The sequence below is a fragment of the Danio rerio genome, chromosome 5 (assembly GCF_052040795.2).
Source record: "Danio rerio strain M-AB ecotype USA chromosome 5, GRCz13ab, whole genome shotgun sequence".
Classification (NCBI taxonomy): domain Eukaryota; kingdom Metazoa; phylum Chordata; class Actinopteri; order Cypriniformes; family Danionidae; genus Danio; species Danio rerio.
The window spans coordinates 55,965,475-55,991,899 of record NC_141025.1 but is presented as its reverse complement, the minus strand read 5'-3'; the positions used below and the strand labels follow the sequence as shown (position 1 = coordinate 55,991,899).

At 34.5% G+C, this 26,425-nt stretch overlaps 1 protein-coding gene across 5 annotated transcripts; it reads right to left on the bottom strand.

Moving 5' to 3' along the window:
* Positions 1 to 477: 477 nt before the first annotated feature.
* On the bottom strand, positions 478 to 26,253 carry arsk (arylsulfatase family, member K). Of its 5 annotated transcripts, none has more exons than XM_087252352.1 (11): positions 26,221 to 26,253; positions 25,924 to 26,092; positions 25,651 to 25,780; positions 25,459 to 25,554; positions 12,500 to 12,565; positions 9,958 to 10,240; positions 8,283 to 8,454; positions 7,981 to 8,205; positions 5,173 to 5,388; positions 1,560 to 1,856; positions 478 to 1,033 (listed from the first exon to the last, which is right to left on the bottom strand). In XM_087252352.1, exons 4-10 carry the CDS (start codon positions 25,500 to 25,502, stop codon positions 1,582 to 1,584), a joined length of 1,281 nt encoding a protein of 426 aa, XP_087108478.1. In that variant the 5' UTR covers positions 25,503 to 25,554; positions 25,651 to 25,780; positions 25,924 to 26,092; positions 26,221 to 26,253; the 3' UTR covers positions 478 to 1,033; positions 1,560 to 1,581.
* Between the last annotated feature and the right edge of the window lie 172 nt (positions 26,254 to 26,425).

Sequence of the window (26,425 nt, the reverse complement as noted above, 5' to 3'; positions counted from 1 at the left end):
AAAAATACATACACACATATATATATATATATATATATATATATATATATATATATATATATATATATATATATATATATATATAAATCTCTCTCTCTCTCTCTTTCTCTCTCTCTCTATACAGTATATATATTCATTCATTCATTCATTCATTTTCTTGTCGGCTTAGACCCTTTATTAATCCGGGGTCGCCACAGCAGAATGAACCGCCAACTTATCCAGCAAGTTTTTACGCAGCGGATGCCCTTCCAGCCTCAACCCATCTCTGGGAAATATATATATATATATATATATATATATATATATATATATATATATATATATATATATATATATATATATACAGTGTATGTATATATATATATATATATATATATATATATATATATATATATATATATATATATATATATATGCACAAAGAAAATTAAGCCTATTTTGCATCATTTATATTCACAATTTATTAGTCAAATTACATTATTAAATTTTTTATGTATTTTTTATTTTATTTATTTGTAGTGTACAGTATTTTTCATAGTACAGTAATTTTTCTAGTTTCTAAGTGTTTTCAGCATTTTGTCAACCTCTGCTGCTTTTAAAATTCATGAATTTATACTTAAGATATAAAATAACTGTAAAAGACTAATTGTTCTAAGGGTTGAGCATTTATTTAAATAATTAAATTAATATCTTTAGAAACATGATAAATCACATCTTGACATGTAATTTCACAAGTAAAGCGCAACTAATTAAGCAACCACAGACATTATCCTAAGCCTTATGTGATGCAAACTGTGCTTCAAGTACACTGTCTGGGTAGCAAACCAGACCACAGTGAATATTTGTTTACATGGATATTAGTAATGGAATGATTTGCCTTTACCTGAATAAGACAATAATATGATTAAGGTGTTTACAAGTGTTGCTTTTTGAATGTTCCTTTCATGATCTCATTTTACATGTTATAGTACTTAATTTGATTAATGACATTGCATCATCACACTATCCGCATTTCCTCCGGAGTTTCATGTAACTTCAAATTGTTTTTATTATTATTTTGTTCAGTTTGGCTCTATCACTTTTTTTCAGGAACATTTCAAGTGAGTATACCCATGACAAACGAGATATTGGATGGAAGTATGAACTGCTTGAAGAGTGTTGTTTTAATGGAATTTGATACTGCACACCAAATGGGACAAAAAAAAAATCTCAGGTGTCTGTGGTCCTTCACTGATTCGGTAGGTGCAGAGAATAGTGTCAAACAGTCGTGTGTAGACTATCCTGTTGAAATATGCGGTGAAAATCCTACATGACGGTAATAGTTAGTGCTAGTCTATACTGCCACAAAAATCAGCATACTCCACATGTCTTAATCCAATTTCTGTTTAGTTCGATAATGACCCTAATCAGATTAAATGAATCTGTTTACATTGTAGACTCTTAATTAGAGTATTCTCATAATCGCATTAAAATCTGATTATTGGTGTCCATGTCAACGTACTCATTGTTGATTAGTTTCAAACAGAAACAGAAATTGTCTCTTATTTTTTGCTGATCACGAAAAGACAAAAAACCGTATGTTCAGTCCAACCCTAACAGCCACTCATCAATATCTCTCTCATAAGACTTGGCATGTTTTTGCCAGTCAATATGCCATCGTAGGCTGGCTATGACCTGAGAGTAACTGTCCCCCAGACTTTGCTTCCATTCCAGAAACTGCTGCTTGTTGTAGCGGTGAACAGATTTTGAAACACTGGGGTAATCCACAATAGATCGTAGCAACTTGTCCAAATCCTGACAAACATCAGGGAATTGTGATGCAACGTTTCTCAATTCTGACTCATCTTTGGACAAGTCTGTAGGAGAGAAAATGCAAAGCCAATAAATTAGGACAGTTGTGATATAAGGAAAAATTATTAGCCCTTTGGTAATTGTTGTATTCTTTTTCAAATATTTCCCAAATGATGTTTAACGGAGCAAGGAAATTTTCACAGGTTTTCCTATAATAATTTTTCTTCTAGAAAAGTCTTATTTGTTTTATTTTGATTAGAATAAAAGCAGTTTTAAATTTTTATATATATTTTTTTACTTAATATCATTAGCCCCCTTAAGATATAATCTTAAGATATAAACCACTATTGTCCAATGACTTGCCTAATTAACCTAGTTAAGCCCTTAAATTAAACTTTAAGCTGTCTGGTAAAATATTATGTACTGTCATCATGGCAGAGACAAAGTAAAATAATTATTAGAAGTTAGTTATTAAAGGGGATTTGCTATACAAAAATCACTTTTATAAGGAGTTTAAACACAGTTGTGTGGTAACAGTCATTGAATATGTCAGGCCTCTAAAGGAAAATATTCACTAATTCTATTGTTTATAATCACACTTGATAAAAACAGTCTGCAGAAACACTTTAATTGACATTCTCCTTTTGTAGGTGTCATCAGATGCCCTGCCCACTAGTGACTAGTATCTCTATCTTATTAGCATAAACAGCCCTGATTGAGAAGCAGCTGTCGGCTATTAGAGTTTGAATCTGCCACTATGCAGACACATAGGCAGTTTTAGCTCCGCCTTCTTTTGAAATGAGCACAATCTCATTTGAATTTAAAGGGGTGGCCCAGAAGATATTTAAAAGCTCGGTTGTGTTTATAAGATGCAAAGCAATGTGTGCTTATGCTTAATTTATATTAAAAAAATCATATTATTTTTGCATGTATCTTTAATACAGCTACTCAGCTAACATAAAAACATGTATATTTCCTAGTTCCTCTAAAGGCCTGCTGATTAGTCACCACAGGCTCCACGTCACCAGAAAAAGCGTCACAGCTCTACTAGTCAGGGTAGCTGTTATCATATCACTGATATGCCATATCAGTTTGAGCCTGAATCAGAAAGAAAATAAAGAGGACACAGATGAAACTCACACTGCCCTCTAAAATAAAAGTGTCTTTCACATATATTCGGGTTATAGTCATTTGTAAGTAATATGAAACGCATATCTGTCACATATCTTTTGCGAGTTCAATATTTGAGATGTAGAATGCAGAGAAAGCCTCTGCATAAAGATACACAGCAGCGCTAAAAAATATTGTGAGTGTTTACAGTGGTTAGATGGATAAATATGAATCAATAGACAAATTACCAGTTTGTAAACATTCAGGATGTGCATGCATGGAGGTTGCAGAAAAAAAATAAATAAATAAAAAACTGGAGCGCAAGCATTTACAGTGACATCCGATGCGGTTCAGAGTTTGTTGTTGTAAAGAGATAAGTTATATTGATTACATATTATATATATTATTTGCATAATGCTTTCAGCGTATTATAACAGCTTGTCACCCAGTGATAAGCACAGTTATTTGACAAAATTAACAGTAAAGTGAGCGGCGTTCATCTGACAGGTCCATTTGCAATAGCACCCTCCCAATAGATATTGGATAAGACGAAATGGCCAAGCATCCAGCCCAAAATATACAACTATCTCATTGACACTCCAAGTGTTTTTACAAGAGAGAAGTTAAAAGCCTACAAGTCTTTGTATGCCAACAATTTTGTTCTGTGTGGTCATGTGCAAGAAATAATGCTACATGATTATTACCAGATTTAAAACTATGTTGTGCTAAAAACCGAGGTTCTGCATTGCCAAATTTAAGGAAAGAAAATGGAACGGGTAATCATCAGCAAACAAAACAATGCATTTTGAGGGCGAACTGCACCTGTACGGCAGGGTATGTGAATTTAGATTTTTACATTTCATTCTAAGCATTCGGTGTCCGCAGTTTAATTCACCATATTTAACTGTTTTTGCTGAAATCATTGCTGCAACAAAAAACAGGTAATGTGTATGATTCAGCATTGCATGCAGACTGCAGAGTCGAGCATTTTTAATTAAGTCCTCACTCCATTCAGCTCTTCTGATGGCTGTCAGCCAAAGATGTCTGCGGTTGGCATTAAAAGCAGTATAGTGTATGGTAAAATTTAGGTTTTCTATTTTTAGACTTTCGATTTTGACATCCTACCGCACAACACAACATGTTTGCTATTGCAACCGGTCTTATTTTGCAACTGGTATGCACGGTTGAACCCATGTGACGTAGGTTAGTAATTCCCCTACAGCCTACTTGTTAACAGTGCCAAACAGCATTTCACATTGTTTGTATCTTTGTTTATATCCTTGCTACAACATATCGTTAGTGCTAGAAACTATGCATGTAGTTGATCAATTTTAACAAAAAAAAAATACTTACAGGTTGTGGCTTACAATCCACAGCTTATTTACTATGGTTGGAGCTGCTCCTCCTTTAAGGAGTTTTAGCTGAATCCAGCACTAAACTGGGAGAGATTCTGGAAGCTGTCCTTTGTCAAATGCTAGAGCTATATATATTTTTTAAATTCTCTGGAACATAATTAATAAGCACTAAATTTTAAGCACTTCTCTCTTTGTGTTGTGTCCTTTAGAAGCCCAAAATACAGAAACAATACAAGCTCTGTGGAAATAGCAGCATTTGGATGGCATTTTAGCTTTCTCCGCTATAAGATTACAGAACCTCTGACCACGCCCCTTCACTGCTCAGGGGGTATGCGCATGGTGATTGCGCGTAATCTGAAGCATTTGTGATCTCACTAACCAGGTTGTATTTTTTTTGTAGACCCAAACTCGCTGTAGGCTTTGCTAAGCTAACTCTGTAAAAGCCAATGTCTCCCTTTGCATTAAACTTTGAGTTTTGAGTTTATTACATTCAAAGATGGTGTTTATGTCCACACAGCTACATTACACATCAACTAAAGTTTAAAAAATATGATATCATAGTGGACCACCCCTTTCAAGTGACAGTCCCCAAAACAGCACAATTTGGATCAAAGCCTAAAAGGGACAGTCTCAAAGAGTTATAAAACATTATTTGTCAGGTATTTTGAGCTAAAACTTCACATACACACACTTTAGGGACATCTTATTTTACATCTTGTAAACAGGGGCATAATAAGTTCCCTTTAAAACTATTGCATAAAAAAATGTGTTGAAAAACATCTCTGCATTAAACAGCACTTGGGAAATATTAAAAAAAGGGCTAAAAGTTTGGACTTCATCTGTATAACTCATAACATGGACATCAGATCCTTGTTAAGCACAATATTATGAGCAAATTTAAGCAGATGAAACTCACTGAAGAGCTGCGGAGGAACGTTCAAGGCATCTGCATATGCAATATACTTCCACTCAGCAATTCTCAGCATATAAGTGGAGGTGTTGGCATTGCAACCATGATATTCACTGAACGCCCAGGCAGGATGAGGCTCAGCTGAATGAATGCTGACTTGAGATATCAGAGGGATCAGCGAGTGACCACTGAGGCCCCCTGTCTGTGGGACACCAGCAAGATCTAACAAAAACACACAGAGCAGATGGAAACAGATGATATTGCCAGGTCATAATTCATAAAAACAAACAAATAATTGCATAAAAAAATAAAAAAGATTTTGAAAAGTTTTTATTCAGACCTTCGTAAGAGCATAATGTTGGTAAAATTGTATAATTTCTTATAGCTCTGTGAACGAAATAAAAAGTGTTGTTTAATGTTATGCTCTATCATTTTTTTAGATGTGTCACAAAATACGTTGTTTACGTTAATACTTTTTTATTATTTAAATGAGCGAAAAACACCATTACGAGGATTCAGACAGAAACATTAATAACCGCATTGTGAGAAAGTTGCAATCTTGAAAGTGCAGTTTACATTTTGCATTTTATTTGAGAGGGTGCTCGCTGCAGAGCCATTTGAGCAGAGCTGAGCTCCAGCGAGGGGGAGTATGAGCTCTCGTTCTGCCTTCTGTAAGCTGTTTTAATGCGTACACCAACCCCACCCCTAACCCTACCCCCAGTGACATCATTCGTAGAAGAAGTGCAAAAAAGGTGGAGCTCAAGCTCAAGCTCCCCCTCGCTAGAGCTCAGCTCGCCCAAATGGCTCTGCAGCGAGCACCACTTGTTTTATTTAGCTTTTTTGTTTTGAGGTTGCACCTTTATGCATTCATTTTTGAAAATGGTTTTATGTTTCATTGAAATGCATTTTATATTTCTACATTTTTAGCCAAACATTTGGCCTGAAGTTCTAAACTAATGGAGAAATATGATCACATGTGGGAGTATATTTCTGAGTATATACTTTAAAATATAAAAAAGAAATAGTCCTGGTCAGGGTCAATATATATATATAAACTAACTGATTGAATGTACAGAAATTGTACTATATCATGATATTTATCGATATTATCTATCAATTAATTTCCCTTTTCTTGTTTAAATCCATGCAAATAGTTTGTTTTTGAGCAGCATTTTTGTCAGTGTTTGTTTTGTGTAAGAGTATAATAGTTATAGATTTTGGCTGAATTTTAAAATTTTGGTCAAAATCTTTTTTACCCATCATTTTCCTTTGGAACATCAGTTCTGATTAGTGGGATTCGAGTAAAAAAACGCATTTACAGTGACTTGCAAAAGTGTTCATACTACTTAATTTTTCTGAGGCATTAAAAAGAGCTCAGGTTTCTATTTCAGATTACTCAGTTTCCCTAAATAATCTTTGATATGTTTTGCAACTTTAATGTGACTAAATTGGTGGCAATCCGGTTTCCCCCACAGTCCAAACACATATACTGTAAGTAAATTGAATCAACTAAATCGCCCATATTGTATGTGTGTGAATGTGAGAGTGTATGGGTGTTTCCCAGTACTGGGTTACAGCTGAAAGGCCATCCACTGTATAAAACATATGCTGGAGAAGTTGGTGGTTCATTCCACTGTCATTTCTGATGAATAAAGACACTAAGCCGAAGGAAAATTAAAGAATGAATGAAGATTTGGAAAGGCACACACCTGTTAACATAAAGTACAGGTAAAATCTGTATCGTCTAAAAAAAAAAACATTCAGTCATAGAACCAGCCTGTAATGCAGAGGAATCTGTTAAGAAACTGGTTTTGGGAATAGGAAGTACTAGAACAACCACTTCATGGCAAACTGGCTAAGCTCCATGATCATTTTAGAAAATGAGGGAAAATCAATGCAATGCTTCAATAATCTTGGTTTTATGTCAGAGTGAACAGATTCAAATCCTCTCCTCAGTGAGAGAAAACCTGCTTGAAATTTTGAGAAAGAAAGAAAAAGCACCTAGCCGAGAGAATCTTTTGTTACAGTGCAGGTGTGGCTTAGTAAATTTGTTTTCCTGGTCCTGGCAGGAATTGAAGATAAGAGGAGTGAACAAACCTCACTCTCCATCTTCGATACTTCTCTGAGGTGCTGCTGAGTTGCTCCAAGGGTGCAGGAAGCAATAGCTGCCCACTGCTCTCAGAATGTGTTCACTGTGTGTTTGCTTTCACTCCTCACTTAAAATGTGTGCACTTGCGTGTGTAAAAACAAACGACCATTTTGAGTGTGGGTAAAAAACATACTTGACAAAGGCTCATTAAACACTGTCATGTAAAAATGGGTAATATAATCTGTAATATTATAATCAGGGTGCTGTTCACTACAGGCAGTATGATGTATTGCTATTAGCGTCATCAGCCCAAAGTAAAAGTGCATCTGATACAGAGGGCATTGGTAAAAAAATTGATTTTCACAGCTTTTTTGGTGTATAAAAAGTGTTCTTAGAGCTTCATGTGATTATAGTTCAACTACTGAAGTCTGAAGTTTCCTGTTCTGGACTTTTCAGGTCCATTTAAGTCTGAGGAAAGATCAGGCAAACTCTTTGATTTCATCTAAAGTATCCTAATTTGTGTGGCAAAGATGAACTAATTTTCTCATGAGTTTGGAACGACATGAGGGTGCGTATTTAATAACAGAATTTTCATTTTTGAGTGAACTAACCCTTTAAACAAAAACTTTATGGGAAAAAAAATCACATGGGAAACCATCACTGCTGAAAAATGTCACATATATACCAATATATTATATTAATACTAGTACTAATGTCACTCTTACCAAGCACAGTAGGATATATATCCACCAGTGACACCGGTAGACTGACCTCAAAGCCAGACTTCACTCCTGGGCCCATTATAAGTAGAGGAACATGAGAGCTGCCCTCAAACATGGACATCTTATAAAACTGCCTGTGTTCCATGGCTAGATCGCCGTGATCTGACGTGAAAAGAAGGACTGTCTTGTTCAGTGAGCCAGTGTCTCTGAGAGCCGCCATTACTTCACCTGCAGACACACAATGATTGTACGTCATCACATCAAACTCAGACAAAACAGCACTTAGACATGCTCTGGCTGCTCACCCAACATGCCGTCTGTTTCAGCACACATCGCATAATAAAAGGCTCTTATGTTTCTGATCTCTTCTTCTGTGAAGTGGCCACTGCAATTTTTAGTGACGGTGGAGTAGTAATCCACAGGGTGCATATCTTTAAACCGCAGCCACTTTGGAACAGACACTTGATTGTAAGAAACCTTTGAGAGAAAGTGAGATATTAGTGAAGACACTGGAATTAATGGAAGTATGTAATAAAAATTATGAATCATCCCCTTTCTCACAATCTCAAGTTAACATTTCACAATACCATCTTTTCTTCTCAGAACACTAAGTTAAGATTTTGCAATCTTTTGCTGAGAATTTCAAACTATGAATTTAAAAATTAACATCTCACAATTCTGAAAATTTGATTAAAGACTTTAAACTGTAATAAAGAAAGTCATCATTCTTAAAAGATTGTGAGATTTAAACTTTAAGAGGTAATGTAAGTTGAAATCCCATTTTTAAAGATCCTTTAAAAAAATGGACTTTAATAAACCAGGTGGACAAAATCTGTGATAATTAACAACACAATATATAAATATAATAAAAGTAGTTTTATTTCAGTGTTAATTTAATACTATTTCAGCATATATATATTTAAAACTAATACATTTATAACTAATACAATTAGCTTTATTTATTTATTTTTTTATTTTAGTATAGGGCTTTTTTGTCCAATTGTATTAGTTTTTAAAATATTTGTCACTCTTATTTCATTTCATTTTATTTCATTTCAGTAACACTAGTGCTCTACATTTTTCAGTTAGTTGCCAAGATTGCGAAGATAGTTTCAACATTTCTAATATGTATAATTTATGGTTTAAATTTCTCATCTAATATTTATGTTTTACTTTATTCCAACTTTATTACACTTAATGAAAAATAGTTGTTAATTAAAAACAGCAAAAATGTAGAAAAATGCCACACAAATAATAAAGTGTAAAATAAGAGTGATTTAATAACTAGATTATGGGATGGTTTTATCTCAAACATAAATCTGATATATTGCCATATATATGAACATATTTGTAATTCCAATGGTTGAAAAAAAGCATAAGTAAATCATAATGATTGCTACATTTTGAAATATATGCTGGATATATGCTACATAAAATATACATGTGAAATCCAGACATGACCTTGTATGTCATATATGTAATTTGCACATATTGCAATGTATCAAATTTCTTTATGGCATTCCTGCTTGCCCATTTGTGGAAATGTTAAAATATTAATCCACAAAACAGATTGTTCAACAACAAAGTTGACAGTGTGTTTTACTCCTTCAGATTCTTTAGATTCAAATATAATGTTTCAAAGCACAGGTGTCAAACTCAGTTTCTGGAGGGCCGCAGCTCTGCACAGTTAAGTTTAAACCCTTATTAAACACCCGATCAAACTAATTGAGTCCTATATCTAAGAAGGTCAACAGGTACCAGAGGGTGTTTGCTTACCAATCTTTTTCAAAATATCTTCAGTATTTGAAACTTTATAATAAAGATAGAACTTTTATTTGTGGGTGAGCTATGCCTTCACCTTAAAAAAAATGACAAATTTCAAATTGTACAACTGCACGAACTGCAGTTCTGCAGTTACAATCTGACATTGAGTAAACTTTTTTAACAGTGCTTAATTCTACTATAGGAAGAGCAACCTGCCTTGTTTACCCAATACGGGGAGGTTCGGAAAGTAGAGCCTCCTGCTGTGGGTCCCAGTGAGTCGGTGCGGTATGGATGGGGAAGATTCAGCCCCAGGTACAGTGCAAACGGCTGCGTGAGAGATGCTGTAGTGTTTCGTATCCACTGGACAGCAGCATCAGTGATGGTCCAGTCTTTAATCATCACCCTCTTTGTGGACGCATCACCCACAAGATCTGTGACCGGACGGCCCTCCTGTCTCAGCAGGAAAGGAACATCCCTGGTCCAGGCCTCCACTCGATTACTGAAAGAGTTTCAGGAGATTCAAGATTCAAGAGTGTCAAGATACTTTTTTCGACGGTTGCCTAATGCAATATTGTTCTACCAGTTATTTATTTATATGTACGGTTATGTATTTATAAAATTTAATTTCACTGAATTTAATAATTTAACTGTGACCTATGTTTTTATCTAAAGCGACATCCAATCCAGAAGGGGGAATTATGTGTTTTTGTTTCTTGAAAACGGAAAATAAAAAAATGGATTGTTAGTGTAATATCAAAGTTGACAAAACAGAGAAAAGGGGGGCATGATGGCATCAAAAAGTGGTTAGCAGCATTGCTGTTTTACAAGAAAAACATGTTCGAGTCTCGGCTGGACCAGGAGGCCCTTCTTTGTGAAGTTTGCATGCTCTTTCTTGCAAGTTTCCTCCGGGTGCTCTGGTTTTCCCCACAGTTCAAAGACATGTGGACTATGTTAAAGATTTAAAGAACAGTAAAATATAAAAGGATTAGAGCTAAATCACATTCGACAGCTGCACCATCAGCACTGGTGGCCACCAGGGATGTGTTCTTTCCCCACTGCTTGTCTCCCTGTTCACCAACGACAGCATCGCAAAAGATCCCACCATCAAGCTCCTAAAGTTTGAGGACGACACTACTATTAACAGCCTCATCCGAAACGGTGACGAGCCTGCAAACAGACAGGAGGTGGAGCAGCTGGCTTTATGATGCAGATAAACACGCTGAACACGCTCAAAACAGTGGAGATGATGATGGACTTTAGGAGAAGCCCCCCTGCACTCCCCCCACTCCCCACGCAACCTTTTTTTGGAAGAATGACTTACTGTCATTGTACATGCTCATTGACTACAGTAAAGACATTTATAATGTTACAAAAGATTTCCATCTCATATGAATTTTGTTCTTCTGAACTTTCTATCCATTAAAGATGAATAAATCAATATGTGTCAAATATATAAAATAATGTTATGTATCACAACACTTTTTAACATTGATATAAAATAAATTAAAGTTTCCACAGCAAATGATCATATTACAGCTATTTCCCAAGGTTTGTGTGACACTAAAATTCTGCTTTGCCATCACAGAAATAAATGCACTGCAAGAAATGCTTTTCTTGCTCTGAGTTTTTGTCTTGTTCTAGTCCAAATATATTAAAAAATTCTTAAATCAGGAGGTATTATATTATTGTCGTATTTTCAGAAACATGTAGTCAAAATCTAGTGAGTATTTCTTTAAACCAAGCAAAATAATCTTGTTTTCACTTTGACAAAACATTATTTTTATAGGAAAATCTCTGAAAATGAGACAATATTTTTTTTTTACTTGTGCAGAAAATTTCTTCTTGATTTAAGAATTTTTGCTATTTGGATACGAAATAAGACAGTAAGATTTTTTTTGCATTGTGTTTATAACTTTGTTGTAACATGTTCTACTCATCAACCACACTGCTTATCTAGAAAATGCTTATAGATACTTGAACTAAAAACAAGACAAAAATCCAAGTAAGAAAAACATTTATTTTGCAGTGTGACATATTACATTAAACCAACAGAAAAGAAAAAACCTTTAACAACAATACTTTAACTTTTTCTTCTGATAAAATAAATGTAGCCTTTAGGATAAGAGACATCTATGTATGTATGTGTGTGTGAGAGAGAGAAAGTTAAAGGGATAGTTCACCAAAAAAAAGTTCTGCCATCATTTACTCTTCCTCAACTTGAACCAAACCTGTTTAAGTTTCTTTCATCTGTTGAACACAAAGGAAGATATACGAAAAAATGTCGGGGGAAAAACAACCATTGATGCTCTTTGTATTTTTGTTCATACATTTTAAAAAGTAAAAAATGCTGGGTTTCACACACAATTGACGTAACACTAATTGATTTAATTATATATATATATATATATATATATATATATATATATATATATATATATATATATATATATATATATATATATATATATTTTTTTTTTTTTTTTTTACAAATTTAAGTGGATTGAACATGAAAGTAAAAAAATAATTTTACGTTTAAATGTAAATAAATTGTGTTTAAACTCATTTAAAATTAGTAGACAACAAATTCATGAAGACACCATTTCCCCCAACATATTTCAGAATATATTGTTTTGTTTAACAGAAGAAACACTTTTAAACCATTTGAGTGTGAGTAAATGTTGAGGAAGTTTTTTTTAAGGGCGGAACTAACATGCTGAACTATCCCTTTAACATATATTCAGATCCACATAAACGTCACCTGACAGAGTGATGGCCAGAGGTGTAGTCTAGTTTCCCCAAGCTATGAGTGTGGTAACCACTCTTTCTTAAAGGGTCACGAAACACCAAAACACATTTTTTGAGCTGTTGACAGTCGTATATGTGTCCCACACTGCTAAAAACACTATTAAGACACCTATATTTCACTAAAAAGTGTAAATTGGTTGTTTTTGCGTTATTTCAAGCAAATTCGTACTTCCTGTTTGAAACGAATTTTTGAAGCTGCGTCACGGTCATGACATAATAGCGTTGTATTCCAGCGTGCAGACTTATGGAAGGCCGTTGGGGCCAAAACGTCTGCAACAAACGTGTTAACGCGTAATTGCGTGTTAACACGTAATTTACGCGTTAACACGTAATTTACGCGTTAACACGTTGGTACGTGTTAACACGTGATTTACGTGTTAACACGCAATTTACGTGTTAACATGTCTTTTTTTAAACTAGTCTCATTTTAAAGTGATATCATTTACTAATTTCTCCAATTAACCAACTTATTATATGTATAATGTAATTTCACTTAAATCACAATAAATGTTTTGCAGTCAATGATATGTAGCAGATATTTAGTATTATAAAAGGCCAGACATCTTCAGTTATGTTATGTTTGATGGCATAATAATGTATAATAATAATGTTTGTTACTCAGCTGCTGAGATTTCTTTGAAATATGTGTCCAGAGATATCAGAATGAGATTTATTTGACAAGTGTCTGCAAACACACAATGTGTTTTTTTTGCCAGAAGCACATATAGAAGCACATATACATCCAGTATATACATACAAATCAGCACAAGAACACAGAATGACATAAGTGGATAAAGTAAATAATAAAACATTTTGGATACAAAAATCATATACAGTAAGGGTTGTGTATATGTATGACTAAAACAGGAAGCAAGTAATCTAATAATAAAGATGTATAGAGAAAGATATGTAGAGATCTGGAGGTTGGGCAGGTGCACTAATCCTCTCCGCTGTCCTGATAGTCCACTGCAGTCTTCTTATGTCTGATTTGGTGATTTCTAGATGGCACTTAGAGTTTTTTTTATCTGATCTTTTTATACATTTATTGTTTGCAAAACTTTACACTATATACTTTTGGTCTCTGTACTGGAAACTCCAAATCACCAAGACAAAACATTCTTGTGTGCAAACAATTGACAATAAATAATTGACAAGTTTTGATAAAACTGTAATTAAGCTCCTTTCTGCCTGTTGAGAAAAGCCCAAGTTATGATATACTAAATTAAAATTACAAGACAAAAAGTCGAAATAATGATTTATTAATTCAAAATATGACTAAATAAATCTGTAGCAATGACATAACGACAATAGATGGCGACAACTCACCATTTAAATGTGTAACTTAATTCTCTAAAGATGATTAATCTAATAAAACTTGTTTTTTTAATTAATTTTTTATATTTCAGTTATTGAATCTTTAACTGAATGTCATTTTTTTCATGCATGCAGTTTTCATAAACAAGCTAATGAAAGAATTTAATCTCAAATTAATGGTCCATGGTAATTTGACAAGTAACTTTGCAATGTAGTGGGTAACACATGCAGTTTAAGTCAATTCAAAATGAAGTGAATTTAAAGTAATATTTCCCACATTATCTTTAACTAACCAAGGAAAATTTCACAGTATTATTATGCCACAGTATCAATAAAACAAATTCTTCTGGAGTCATAAGTCTTATTTCTTATAGTTATATTATAAATATTAAGGCGCTGCAAGCAATTTTTCATCTTGACAGGCTGGCAAAATTCGGCATGTACACTCTCTCTCAAAAACAAAAACAAAAAAAATTGTGGTCAGGCATGCACAGAGCATCTTCTTTCTCACAATGAGTTTCTTACTTCTATCATTCATCCAACCAGGTTCATTCTTCCGAAGTGATCTGGGAACAAGGTCAGCGCTGCAAATAGCCTGTAAAGCCTGCCCTGGCTCATTTAAAGTGATCAGCGCGATGAATGATAATGTCATTAAAAATTAAAACGGGCTTCTCTAGAACTGTAAATATTGCACATTATATAACAAATTGTGTTAAAGCATACAAGCATATAGCTGACTTGTGCACTTCATGCTATTCTCTTCTTGCTTATTTTGCAGATAACAGACCAACAAAAATACATTAAAATAAAGATACAAATTATATCAAATGAGTTTCAAAAAAATATATATTTTCCAAGAAAGATATAAAAGTGTATATCCTTTTATAAAAGTGTATATTTATGGGCAGGAACAAAGTTTTTGTTCCTGCCCATAAATAGATTTTTGTTCTGTGGGAAATAGGGGTTTATTTAATGTTACACTATAATTGGGTTACAAGCCCGTCATTTGTTTGCTACATTTTTAATTTGTCATTATGTTAAAGATTTTCATAAGTATCTGATTTTTCCTTGTTCTAATGTGCTTTCATTTTCTCCTCACCTGCTGCAGGAGTTTTAAAATCGTAAACAATAATGAAATCTGGTTACAGCACACACAAACCTTAAACGTGCGCACACTCCAAGACCAGAAAACTGTGGCACAGCACACTACAAGATATTAATATTATGATAAGCCTGATGGAGCACATAACCTAATTGCAGAATAACTCTGCTTTATGATAGGCTAACTAACAAATATTTGACCAACTGCCAGAGCGAACAGCCTGCAGAATGAAAAAAATGCTGCTTGAAAAGAGCACAGTCCAAACAAATGTCTAATATTATGAATAACAAAAATAAAACACAAACTACTATTATTATTTTTATTAATAATAATAATAATATTATTATTATTATTACGCATCAGAGAGAAGACAAAGGCAGATTAACAGAGAATGGATATTTAATGATACTTAAAACAATGTTGAGGTTGTTCAGAAAAGAAATAACCAATACCAACAAAAAGAAGACAAACAAACAGAACTTAACTTCGGGTTGTAACAAAAACAAGATGATTCCAGTCGAGGTAAACAGTACAGGATTCACAGGACAAGATAACAGACAGGATGACACTGGTGAGCAGGCAGGTAGGCATGCAGGCAGGCTACATCGTCAGGTAAATGCTGTCACACCGAAGAGAAATAAGTCTGGCTAATAACAAATAAATCAAACCATAAATGAGTGAGTGTTCCAGGCTTATGTAGTGTGAGCAGTGATGAGCAACAGGTGAAGGTGATTAGTGATTAGTCTGGTGATTGGGGCTGTTCAGGTGCAGTGAATGAATCTGACAGTCCAGAAGGATTCCTGACAATTATTATTATAAGCTAATATCATAATAATGGGATGTGCCGTGCTTTGACTGGCTATTTATTTCAAAAGAAAAATTGTTAGTTGTTGCACTGCATAGCTTATAGTGTGGAAAAATATAATTCACAATGCAACAAAACCCTGGTCTGCAGTTACAGTACTGTCTCTCCCTCTGAATTTTATTGTCTATACTTAAATTTTCTAAACCTTAAATTTTAATGTTTAAGCATTTTATTTCATTGGCTACACATCTGGGTCATAGTAACCACACACACAGAATAAAGTGTGGCTAATGAAAAAAAATGATAGTCTAAGCATATTATAAATTAGCTTGTTAATTTATTCATTTGTTTGAAACCAACACAATTCCCACCAGCTTTTCTTTTTAGGCTTTCAGGACGTTGTCACAGCCATGAACGGAATAACTGGATTTATTAATAGCCTAATTGTTATAATTTGACCAACTGCCTATAGGCACAACCTCAAAATGGTTTCTGGCAGTTATAAAAAAATAAACGCATGCACTCAAGGTGTGCTGCAATTCTCTTTCATATATGAAATAAAAGTTTGTATGTTAGAGAGAAACAGAATTGCGGCTCATCGTGTGCTTTTACTTAATTTTATAAAAGCCAGTAAGAGATATGCAAACTGGGACATAATGACACCTATTTTAAGGTTTTGCTTCTAGTGGCAGGTAATCAAATATTACCATAATAATAATAATAATAATATTAATAATAATAATAATAATTATTATTATTATTATTAGCAGGTTGTTGTTATTCCGTTCATTGTTGTGACAAGGTCCTGTAAGCCTAAAAAGAACAGCTGGGGAGAATCATGTCACTTTTAACAAATAAATAAATATAAAAGCTAATTTATAATAAGCTTAAATTATAGTTTTTTACCCAAAGTGAATATATATATATATATATTTAGTATTATATTTATGTTTAGTATAGGGGATAAAATAGTGTAAGTATAAAAAAAATATTTAGTCCCATAGCCTAAACCGAAACGAGTAGGCTATAGGCTATAAGATTTTTATTTTCAGAGAGATAACTGCAGGGCCAGGGTTTTGCATTGTGAATTATATTTTTCAATACTATAGCTAACATTTTCGCTTTTAAACTACATAGCCAGTCAAAGCACAGTATAATAAGTAAAACTGGCCACAATTTAGTTTGGATGCGATACATTGAAAGGAAAATATACATTAAGTACAAAGGCTGGTTATTTTACTGGTGATGAGGCACACTACAGTGTAACCTTACATTTTACCCATTATTTTAATTTATATTTTGTTAATTAATACTTAAATGTAAAAATGTTATTGAATCTACTTAGAAAGATTTTTTATTAACTTTAAAAAATGTCTGGTGCAAATTTTAATAGCTGTTAGTTGTGAAAGTTATTGATGTGCTCTGGCTCCTTTAAGAGAGGTGCACCGGAAAGTAGGAGAGAGAAAAAAAGGAAGTGGAGAAAAGTTTGACAGATGCAATGCTGTTGTAATGCTGATTGTGAATGTCATGTTGATGCTCCAGATTAAAGAAAAAGAAATTAATTTTTACCTTGGTAACCCTCGTTTATTTATGATACCCACGTTGGAGAGACTGGTGTGTAAACAGCCAGAAATAAGGGTTACAACAGATTTTCAGCAAAAATATTATAAGAAAACTTATTTGACAACCACAGATCCTATCAATCTCATAACAAATGCCCTAAATTACCTAGTTGACAGCAAGCATCAAGTGTTTATTGAGACTGTGTCTGTCATCTGTCTTTATGAAGCATTAAACAGAAGCGCAAACGGTGACCGCAGTGATGTTCAGCTGACGAGGCGCATTTATTTAGCCTGTAACCTACCCTATAGATTTTTTTTTTTTTTACATGTAATGTTCTTAAACTTTTGTTAAAATGTATATTTATAGTTTATATATAAAATATAAATATATAAAGGCCTGGATAAATTATGTATTTCATAAAAGGATTGTTTATGGACTAAGCAAACTGTAATTCTCCAAATAGAAAATGACTAAAGTTGAATTTTTCATTACCTGTGTTAGTCTGGGGTTTAATTTCTCACGAAGGTGAAAAACTCTGATGCATGCAATCTCAGCATTGTCAAAATGAAAATCAAGCAAAAAGAGAGAGAGAGACAGAGTGCATGCGCGAGACGACTCATATCTCCTTGGTGACGAATCTTCATTGACTGCAGATTCCAGCAGTAAGAGCAGACTGTGAAGGTTTAGTAGCACATTTTTATCCTAAAGTATTGCTGTGCACACAACATAATGAGTGACACATAGTTAAAAAAGAGGATAAACTGTTGGTGCGCGTCTCGCTGGCGCATCTGTGACCAAGACAGAACGTGTTTGTTTGAGATGTTGTTTGAGATGTAAGCTTCAGCTTACATGTTTTTCATGTTTGTTAACCATTTATTAATATGATTTACCATTAACAAAGCATTTGTTGGTGTAATTAATAACCTTATTGTAGTGTACACTCAGCATTATCTAATGTTACATTTGTTCATTAATGGTTCTTGTAAGCACTAAGGTGTTAACTAATTTATTAATTAACACTGTAACAGACGTTAATAAGAGTTATCTTACATTTCTTCATGTTTAAGGATCACTTTATTTCTATTGTTTATGGGGGACTTTTATTTTGACAAGAAATCGTTTTTTCAGAGCTAAAAAGTTATGATGAGAGAACAGTATGGATAGCGGACATTTCATGACGGTTTAACAGAGCTCGTGTTGAAAAGGACGGTTTGTAAGTTTATTTCTCGCTGCCAAATATGTTGAGCTTCTTTAAAGGAAGTGGAGCAGATGACATAGGCTCAACGTAGCCATTGTGTAACGAAACGATAGCTCGCATCACCACATTAATATTCACGAGAAGTATTACGAGCTGTTACGACAGACACAATCATCGTGACACCACAGCTACGTTTTACTTGAATTATTCATGATTCAGTGACCGAAGCACTACGCTGAGCTTACGGTGACCTTACCTCATCATCCAAGATCATGACAAGAGAGTAACGCACGCGGAAGTGCGTTAAGAAATACAAACCGAAAGCAGCAAAATACAAAGCAACAGAGTTTTGCTGCTGTTTAATGTCGTTCATCATGGGTAACACTTTACAATAACAGCATGAATAATGATGTATTAATATGTAAACTAAACATTACTGTATTATTAACTAATGATGAGTTAATGCATGCCAATCATGAATTAACTTTAAGCATGAGTCACATGAGTTAATGTGTGAATAACGGCTACCTTAATTGTTAGTACATGTTTATGTCTAATTTAACCATCATGAACTCGTGATATGTTAATGTATAATTATATTGTGACTTTTCATGGAAGGGCACATCATCATTAATCCATTCTTAACTACTCATGAACTTCCCATGCACGTCCATCTAGTATTTTTACACTGAATAACAATAGTAAAGTGTTCTGGCAGCATCAACATGAACAGGAATTCATGAGTAGGTAATGATGAGTTAATTGTGATGTGCCCCTCCAAGTCATGACATAATTATACATTAACAACTCACAAGTTCACGTTAGTTACATTTAGCTTAAACTTAAATGTTAATTAGTAAATTAATTAACAGCATGTACTAACAAGTAATTAAGGTAGCTGTTATTCACACATGAACTCATGTGACTCATGTTGTAGTTTACGTTAGTTCATGATAATTGCATGCATTAACTTATCATAAAATCATTCATTCATTTTCTTGTCGGCTTACTCCCTTTATTAATCTGTGTTCGCTACAACAGAATGAACCGCCAACTTATCTAGCATATGTTCTACGCAGCAGATGCCCTTCCAGCTGCAATGCATCTCTGGGAAACATCCATTTACACTCATTCACGCTCATACACTACGAACAATTTAGCCTACCCAATTCAACTGAACCGCATGTGTTTGAACTGTGGGGGAAACCGGAGCACCCGGAGAAAACCCAAGCGAACGCGGGGAGAACATGCACACAGAACTCCACACAGAAATACCAACTGACCCAGCCGAGGCTCAAACCAGCGACCTTCTTGCTGTGATTCAACAGCACTACTGCGCCACCACGTCGCCATCATGAATTTATAATAAAGTAATGTTTAGTTTACATATTAATACATCATTATCAATGTACTGTTATTGTAAAGTGTTACCAAATCAATTATATAATTAAAAAAATTATATAATTACAAATAAATATCAAGATATATCATTTAATTATATATATATATATATATATATATATATATATATATATATATATAATCATTTTCAGATAATGATAACTCGTTATAAAGACATCATTTCATTAATTCTTTTTTTAAAAATAATGCAGTGACACATTTAGTTGGATCTTATATGAAAGCAATTGGCATGACTAGAACGCTAGTAAAAGGATTTTCACTCCAGTGTGGTGATACATTAAAGTATTTAGCGGCCTAAAAACACCAATAATACACATGGCCACATCTTAAGCCTGATTTATACTTCTGCGTCAAGTGACCGGCGTAACCCACGGCGCAGGCAACGCGCATGGCTGTGCATTTATACTTCTGCGCGCTGTCTCTGTCGGTCTGCATTAACACTTCCGAAACGCTAGTTGGCAGTGAGGTGTAAATGTTCCTCTGTGTCGAGTTTCTTCTCTGCTTTTTTGCTTTTCCTGAACACTTTCGGGATGTACAAGTGGCTCAAACTCGCTCATTTTGAGGCAGGGACCAGCGGACGTGCAACAACTTTAACTATGAGGTAAACACAAAACAAAACTTTCCATCCGGAGCTCCTTCACGGAACTCCACACTTGTAAACAATCGCTCGCGCCATTCGCGCGGCTCTCGGTCCCGCCCAGACTCGTCAGCGCTACCAAGCCGACCAATCACAGAGCTTACGCTACGCGTCGTTGCGACGTGTAGTTACATTTTTTGAGAGGTGCACGTCAGTGACGGCGATGGCCACGGCGAAGGGCTATGCGTCAGCGCCGTAGCCTACGCCGACGTTTGACGCAGAAGTATAAATCAGCCTTTATAGGACACATATATCACACAGAATAATGGAAATATATTTACTTTGTGGATGATTTATTCAAATTACTGTAAATATGATTTGCTATTAAGACATATGAAATGTGTAAATCTGTAAAGTATCTGAAATACAAGTTCATATTTGAATTATATATATTTTTTTAAATATTGAAAAAATGGCCAACACTGTGCTGCAGTGGGTAGTACTGTCGCCTCACAGCAGGAAGATTACTGGTTTGAGCCTCGGCTGGGTCAGTTGGTGTTTCTGTGTGAAGTTTGCATGTTCTCCCTGTCAGAGATGGGCAGTATTTTACATACAAAATTGTAATCTGTATTTCATTGGCTTTATGAAAATGGTTTTATATTTTGTATCAAAATACTTTAGTGTCTTGTATTTTGTATTTTTCAAATACTGTAAAATACTTTGAAAGTTTACATAATGACATAAAATGCGGCCTCTGATTGATGTTTTCTCAGTTGTTTGCCCAGACTTGAGATCAGAACAAAAAATGTGTTAAGAAGGTCATCAATGCTTGAAGTATTGATGGAAATTATGCTTATATAAAGAAAATAACAGACAAATGACAGGGGTATATTTAAGAGCAAGGCAACAATCATTGAAAATGGTATAATGCACAGTACCATGAAAAAATATAATATAATGAAAAAAACAAACACCTAAAGACGGTGTACTGGAGTTCACCAATTGGGTAAACGAAGACTTTAAGTTAAAGAAGAACTGAAAAAATCTTGAGAAAATTGGTAAACTGCTCAAATAATAGTAGTTCTGGATGGATTGCTGATGTAGATGGCAAGACAATAAGACACACCACATAAAAATAAGCCCTACAGTGGTGACACCTATACTTAAATGGTTGTTTAAAAAGTCAGAATTGTGATCTGCAGGTGCACTTATATAGTTAATGAAGAGGAAAGATGTCAGTCTAAAGATAGCAAAGTGGCAAAATACAGTATATGAGACACACAAATTTAATAATACTCCAGCCTATACAGACTGGTCAAAAACTCCAGATTCCAGACTTTGCAAAAACAGATATGTCCATTTTTACAGATGTCATGTTTTATGTTTTGCATTGGTTACCGCGAAAACCTTATTTTATGTGTAGGCCCTGCATATTGTGTTGTGCTCCACCCTGCTTTTCTCTCTGTCTCTCACCAGCTCTCAGGTTAATTAGCTCCCAGCTGCTAATCATTATGAATCTGCCTGAATCAGAGTGGTTTGGCTTTAAATACAGCCATCTGAAGCTAGAGAGCTGAGGAACACTTTTCCCCAGCTCTTAAGTGTAGTAGTAGTAGTAGTAGTAGTAGTAGTAGTAGTAGTAGTAGTAGTAGTAGTAGTAGTAGTAGTAGTAGTAGTAGTAGTAGTAGTAGTAGTAGTAGTAGTAGTAGTAAATTTTATTATTATATTGTTCACTTGTGGTTGTGATATTGTTCATTAGTGTTCTTGTAGTTGGATTAAGCCTTAAAGCCAAGTTAACATTATTGTTGCATTTCCATTACTATATAATATTTTGTGTACTTTGAGATTTACTTCCAAGAGTGAATAAAGCGTAAGTATTTTATTTTGTATATCTTTACACCTGTTTATAGTTGAGAGAAAGCTCAGGGAATTTTGTAATTTGATTTTCATCTTTGTTTTTTTTTATTTTATTTTTTTTGTATTAGGTAAGCTTGTCCTCTAAACTTTGTTAGCTGCTTTCTGTTTGTTCAGGCTATACTCACTCAGTTTGACAGTTTAACAGAAATATAAAAACTAATTCTATTTATTTTTTTTCCAAACCATGTGTTAACTCTTTACTCTGGGGCTGAGGATTTAAGTGTTTACCAGGTTTTTAGTTCTAATTCAATATTTTACTAAACCTCTTTATATAACACCTTTTTAAAATATAAGACCGTTAAGAGATGGTGTCAAACACAATGATGAGATCTAGTCTAACTCATTTGCATTAAATGGTTTTTTTTTAAGAGATCATCTTAAAGACTTGCTGTCAAACATTGTTTACATAGTATAGTCCGTGTAATGGTGAAGGAATTGACCAAATATGCCTATTAGTGGAGGGTTGGCGAAGAAATTTTCTGCTTGCTTGTAAATGTGTTTTTTTTTTTATATGTTTTTAAAATAATAAATATATAGTATTTTACTTTGATACATTTGTGGCTGCTGTATTTTGTAGTTTATATTGATACACGTAAAATTGATGGATTTAGGATTTTATTTAAAAATGTGGTTCAGTGTATTTTTGCCCATCCCTGCTCCCCCTGTTGTCTTGGGTTTCCTCCAGGTGCTCTGGTTTCCCCCACAAGTTCAAAGGTGTGTGTGTGTGTGTGTGTGCTTATTTATATATATATACATACACACACACACATTATAATTCCAAATATGTATATGAATGTTCAATTATTTAATACATTTTAACTATATCATGTTTTATAATATAAAAATCCTATTTTCCCATAATTTTCAGTTAATGATTCAATAACTCTCTTAAAAAAAAAACATCTTTTATTAGATTAATCATCTTTAGAATTATAATACATATTTAGATGGTTGTTTTTTTTACCGCCTATTGTTGTAATGTAATTTCTACAGTTATAGAGTTATTAAATCATTATTTTGACTTTATCTTGTACTTTTGATTTAGTAAATTATAATTTTGGCTTTGCTTACCTTACATCGTTTGCACAAAGTAATGTTTTGTCTTGGTGATTGGAGCTTCCAGCTATAAAAAATATATAAAAATATCTAGTGCAAAGTTCTGCAAACAAATATATATATATATATATAGTTTAGTAATTTATGACATGTTATATACGGTATACGAATGTAGAATCTGCAGCCACTTCATCTGACAAAACTTCAATTACTGTCTGGTTTGGATCAGCCACCAAATCAGACATAAGACTGCAGTGGACTGTCAGGACAGCGGAGAGGATTAATTCTGTGCACCTGCCCAACATCCAGATCTCTACACATCTTTATCGATCTTTATTATTAGATTGGTTGCTACCTGTTTTTATAGTCATAAATATACACAACCCTTACTGTTTATGATTTGTAACCAAAATGTTGTATTATTTACTTTATCCACTTATGTCATTATTTTTTCCTGTGTTCATTTGTATGTGTGTACTGTATGTAACTTTATATGTGCTCCTGAAAAAAAAACACAAAACATTTCTCGTGTTTGCACACACTTGTCAAGTAAATCTCATTCTGATTTCTCTGGACACATTTTTTTAAAGAAATCTCAGCAGCTGAATAACAAACATTATTATTATACATTATTATGCCATCAAACATAACATTACAGAAGATGTCTGGCCTTTCATAATACTAAATATCTGCTACAGATCATTGACTGCAAAACATTTATTGTGATTTTAGTGAAATGACATTATACATTTTAAAATAAGCAGTTTCAAGAATGAATAAATGATAGCACTTTAAAAATTGAGACTAGTTAAAAAAAAACGTGTTAACACGTAAATTGCGTGTTAACACGTAAATGACGTGTTAACACGTACCAACGTGTTAACGCGTAAATTACGTGTTAACGCGTAAATTACGTGTTAACACGCAATTACGCGTTAACACGTTTGTTGCAGACGTTTTGGCCCTAACGGCCTTCCATACAGACTGGACGTCTGTGCCAGAGTGTGCCTTATTACGTCTTACAGTGTGATGCATTAATGCATGAGTTAGGCTTGGTTCAAACCAATCAGCGCGCTCTATTGTGCAACTTCATTAATATTCATTAGTGTCACCGTCTTTACACCACAGAGACGCCACGTTGTGTTGGCAAAACAAGCGTGAAGTGTTGCTTTTACAGTTTGCTGCCATTAAGTTTCGTTTTCATTTTCTCTCTGTGAGAGCTTATCTGGATCACGTGTGGATTACAGTGTACGCGACGCTCGACAACAATAATTTACGTGTCTAAGGGGGATTATTGTTTACCTGAGAGCTGTTCTCATCTGCAAACGCTGAAATCCGGATTCCGGATGTAGTCTTCTCTTCATAAAGACGCGGCTCTAGTTGCTGGTGATTGTCCTGTCTCTACAGATTTGGTAAGTGAGCGACCAGTGCTCTTTGTATATTCAGTTTGTTCGTATCAAATAAGTTAACTATTGCATTGAGTGCAAACATGTTAGCACCGCATTTTGTGACCGGAATAACACACGCGGCTTTCGGACGCTACCTGCCGTGTGCATCTAAGTTTCCGGGAAATGCGGAGTTTTTTTTCTGTCATTCGCCGTGCGGTATCAAACATTGCATGAAAAATACACGCTTAGAGCAGATCCTCGAATCAAATATCTCATTTGTCGCGAGGGGCATGAATGAATTCCCTGAATGAAAGAGCCGAACTGCAGTTAAAGTCCGACATTTAATAATTTGGCAAATAATTCGACTACAGATGTCCATGTAGGTTAAACACCATCCCTTTCTCCTGTGTATTTTGACTGAAACTCGCGCGTGCCCAAATAGACACTCCCACACCCTCCCACTTTAGTTTCTCCGACACTCCCCCCTAAACAGAGCTGGACACCCCCACTTTTCTGACTTTTTCCAAAGAAGAGGTGTGAAAACACCCTGCTGAAACGAGGGGGTTTCATGGCCCTTTAAGTCGTCCATCCATGTTGTGGCATTGGGATGAAGACATTTATTGTTGTTCCAGGACTGTGTCAAATGCACAAACTGTCCACTCCACATGGCTGCCAACACAGAAGTACATTAACGTGATTATCTGATGATTAATCCTGTTTTGTATGTAGTTATACAAATATTAATATACATAGGCAGTGTATTACCTGCCCTGGAAGGACAGCAAATGGGTGAATTTGTGTATGAGTTCAGAAAAACAGAGCCCAATTCCCTCATATAGTTGATGTAAGGGAGTTGTACAACTTTATTGCCTGGTTGAAAGGTTAACCTGCCATCCTTCACAAACAGGAAAACAAACATACTGAGACAACCTTAACGAGTTACATAAGCGTCCGCGTCTGCTTATTAGTTAGGCAGCTCTCTGTTGAAACACAGCCAGAATTTCAGTTTTATTATAACTTATAAATCGAGAGACTTACGAAGGCGTCAGACATGATCATGACTATGTTTGGTCTGTCATGTGATGTCCAGTTCAGATACATGCAGTAAGCGTTCACGTTAAAAATCAAGAGCACAAACACACGGAGCATGTTTGTGCATCCAAACGCTAGCAGCCTTAAAAACTACTTATAACGATGAAGTTTTCAGCTGTGAAAGCGAGAAACGGTCATGTTAGTGTTATTACCGCACATTAAAACATGACAGAAGGACGAGCTTACTTGAATCATTTAATATAGCTATTCTGAAAAACTTTGCAAGTTCTGCTTTATAGTCACCTCATGTTTTCCTTTTCCGTAAACAATCAGATATATACCGCCACCTACCGGATACTGCTATAAAGCGTGAAACGCTGTCCAAAATATGTCTATACGTATCATTGTCATAATATACCGAGTAATAACTACATACGTTCCCTAAAACTGTCAATTAGGATATAAGAGTCTGGTAAGTGCACTGTACGGTTAACTAAATTATAAAAAG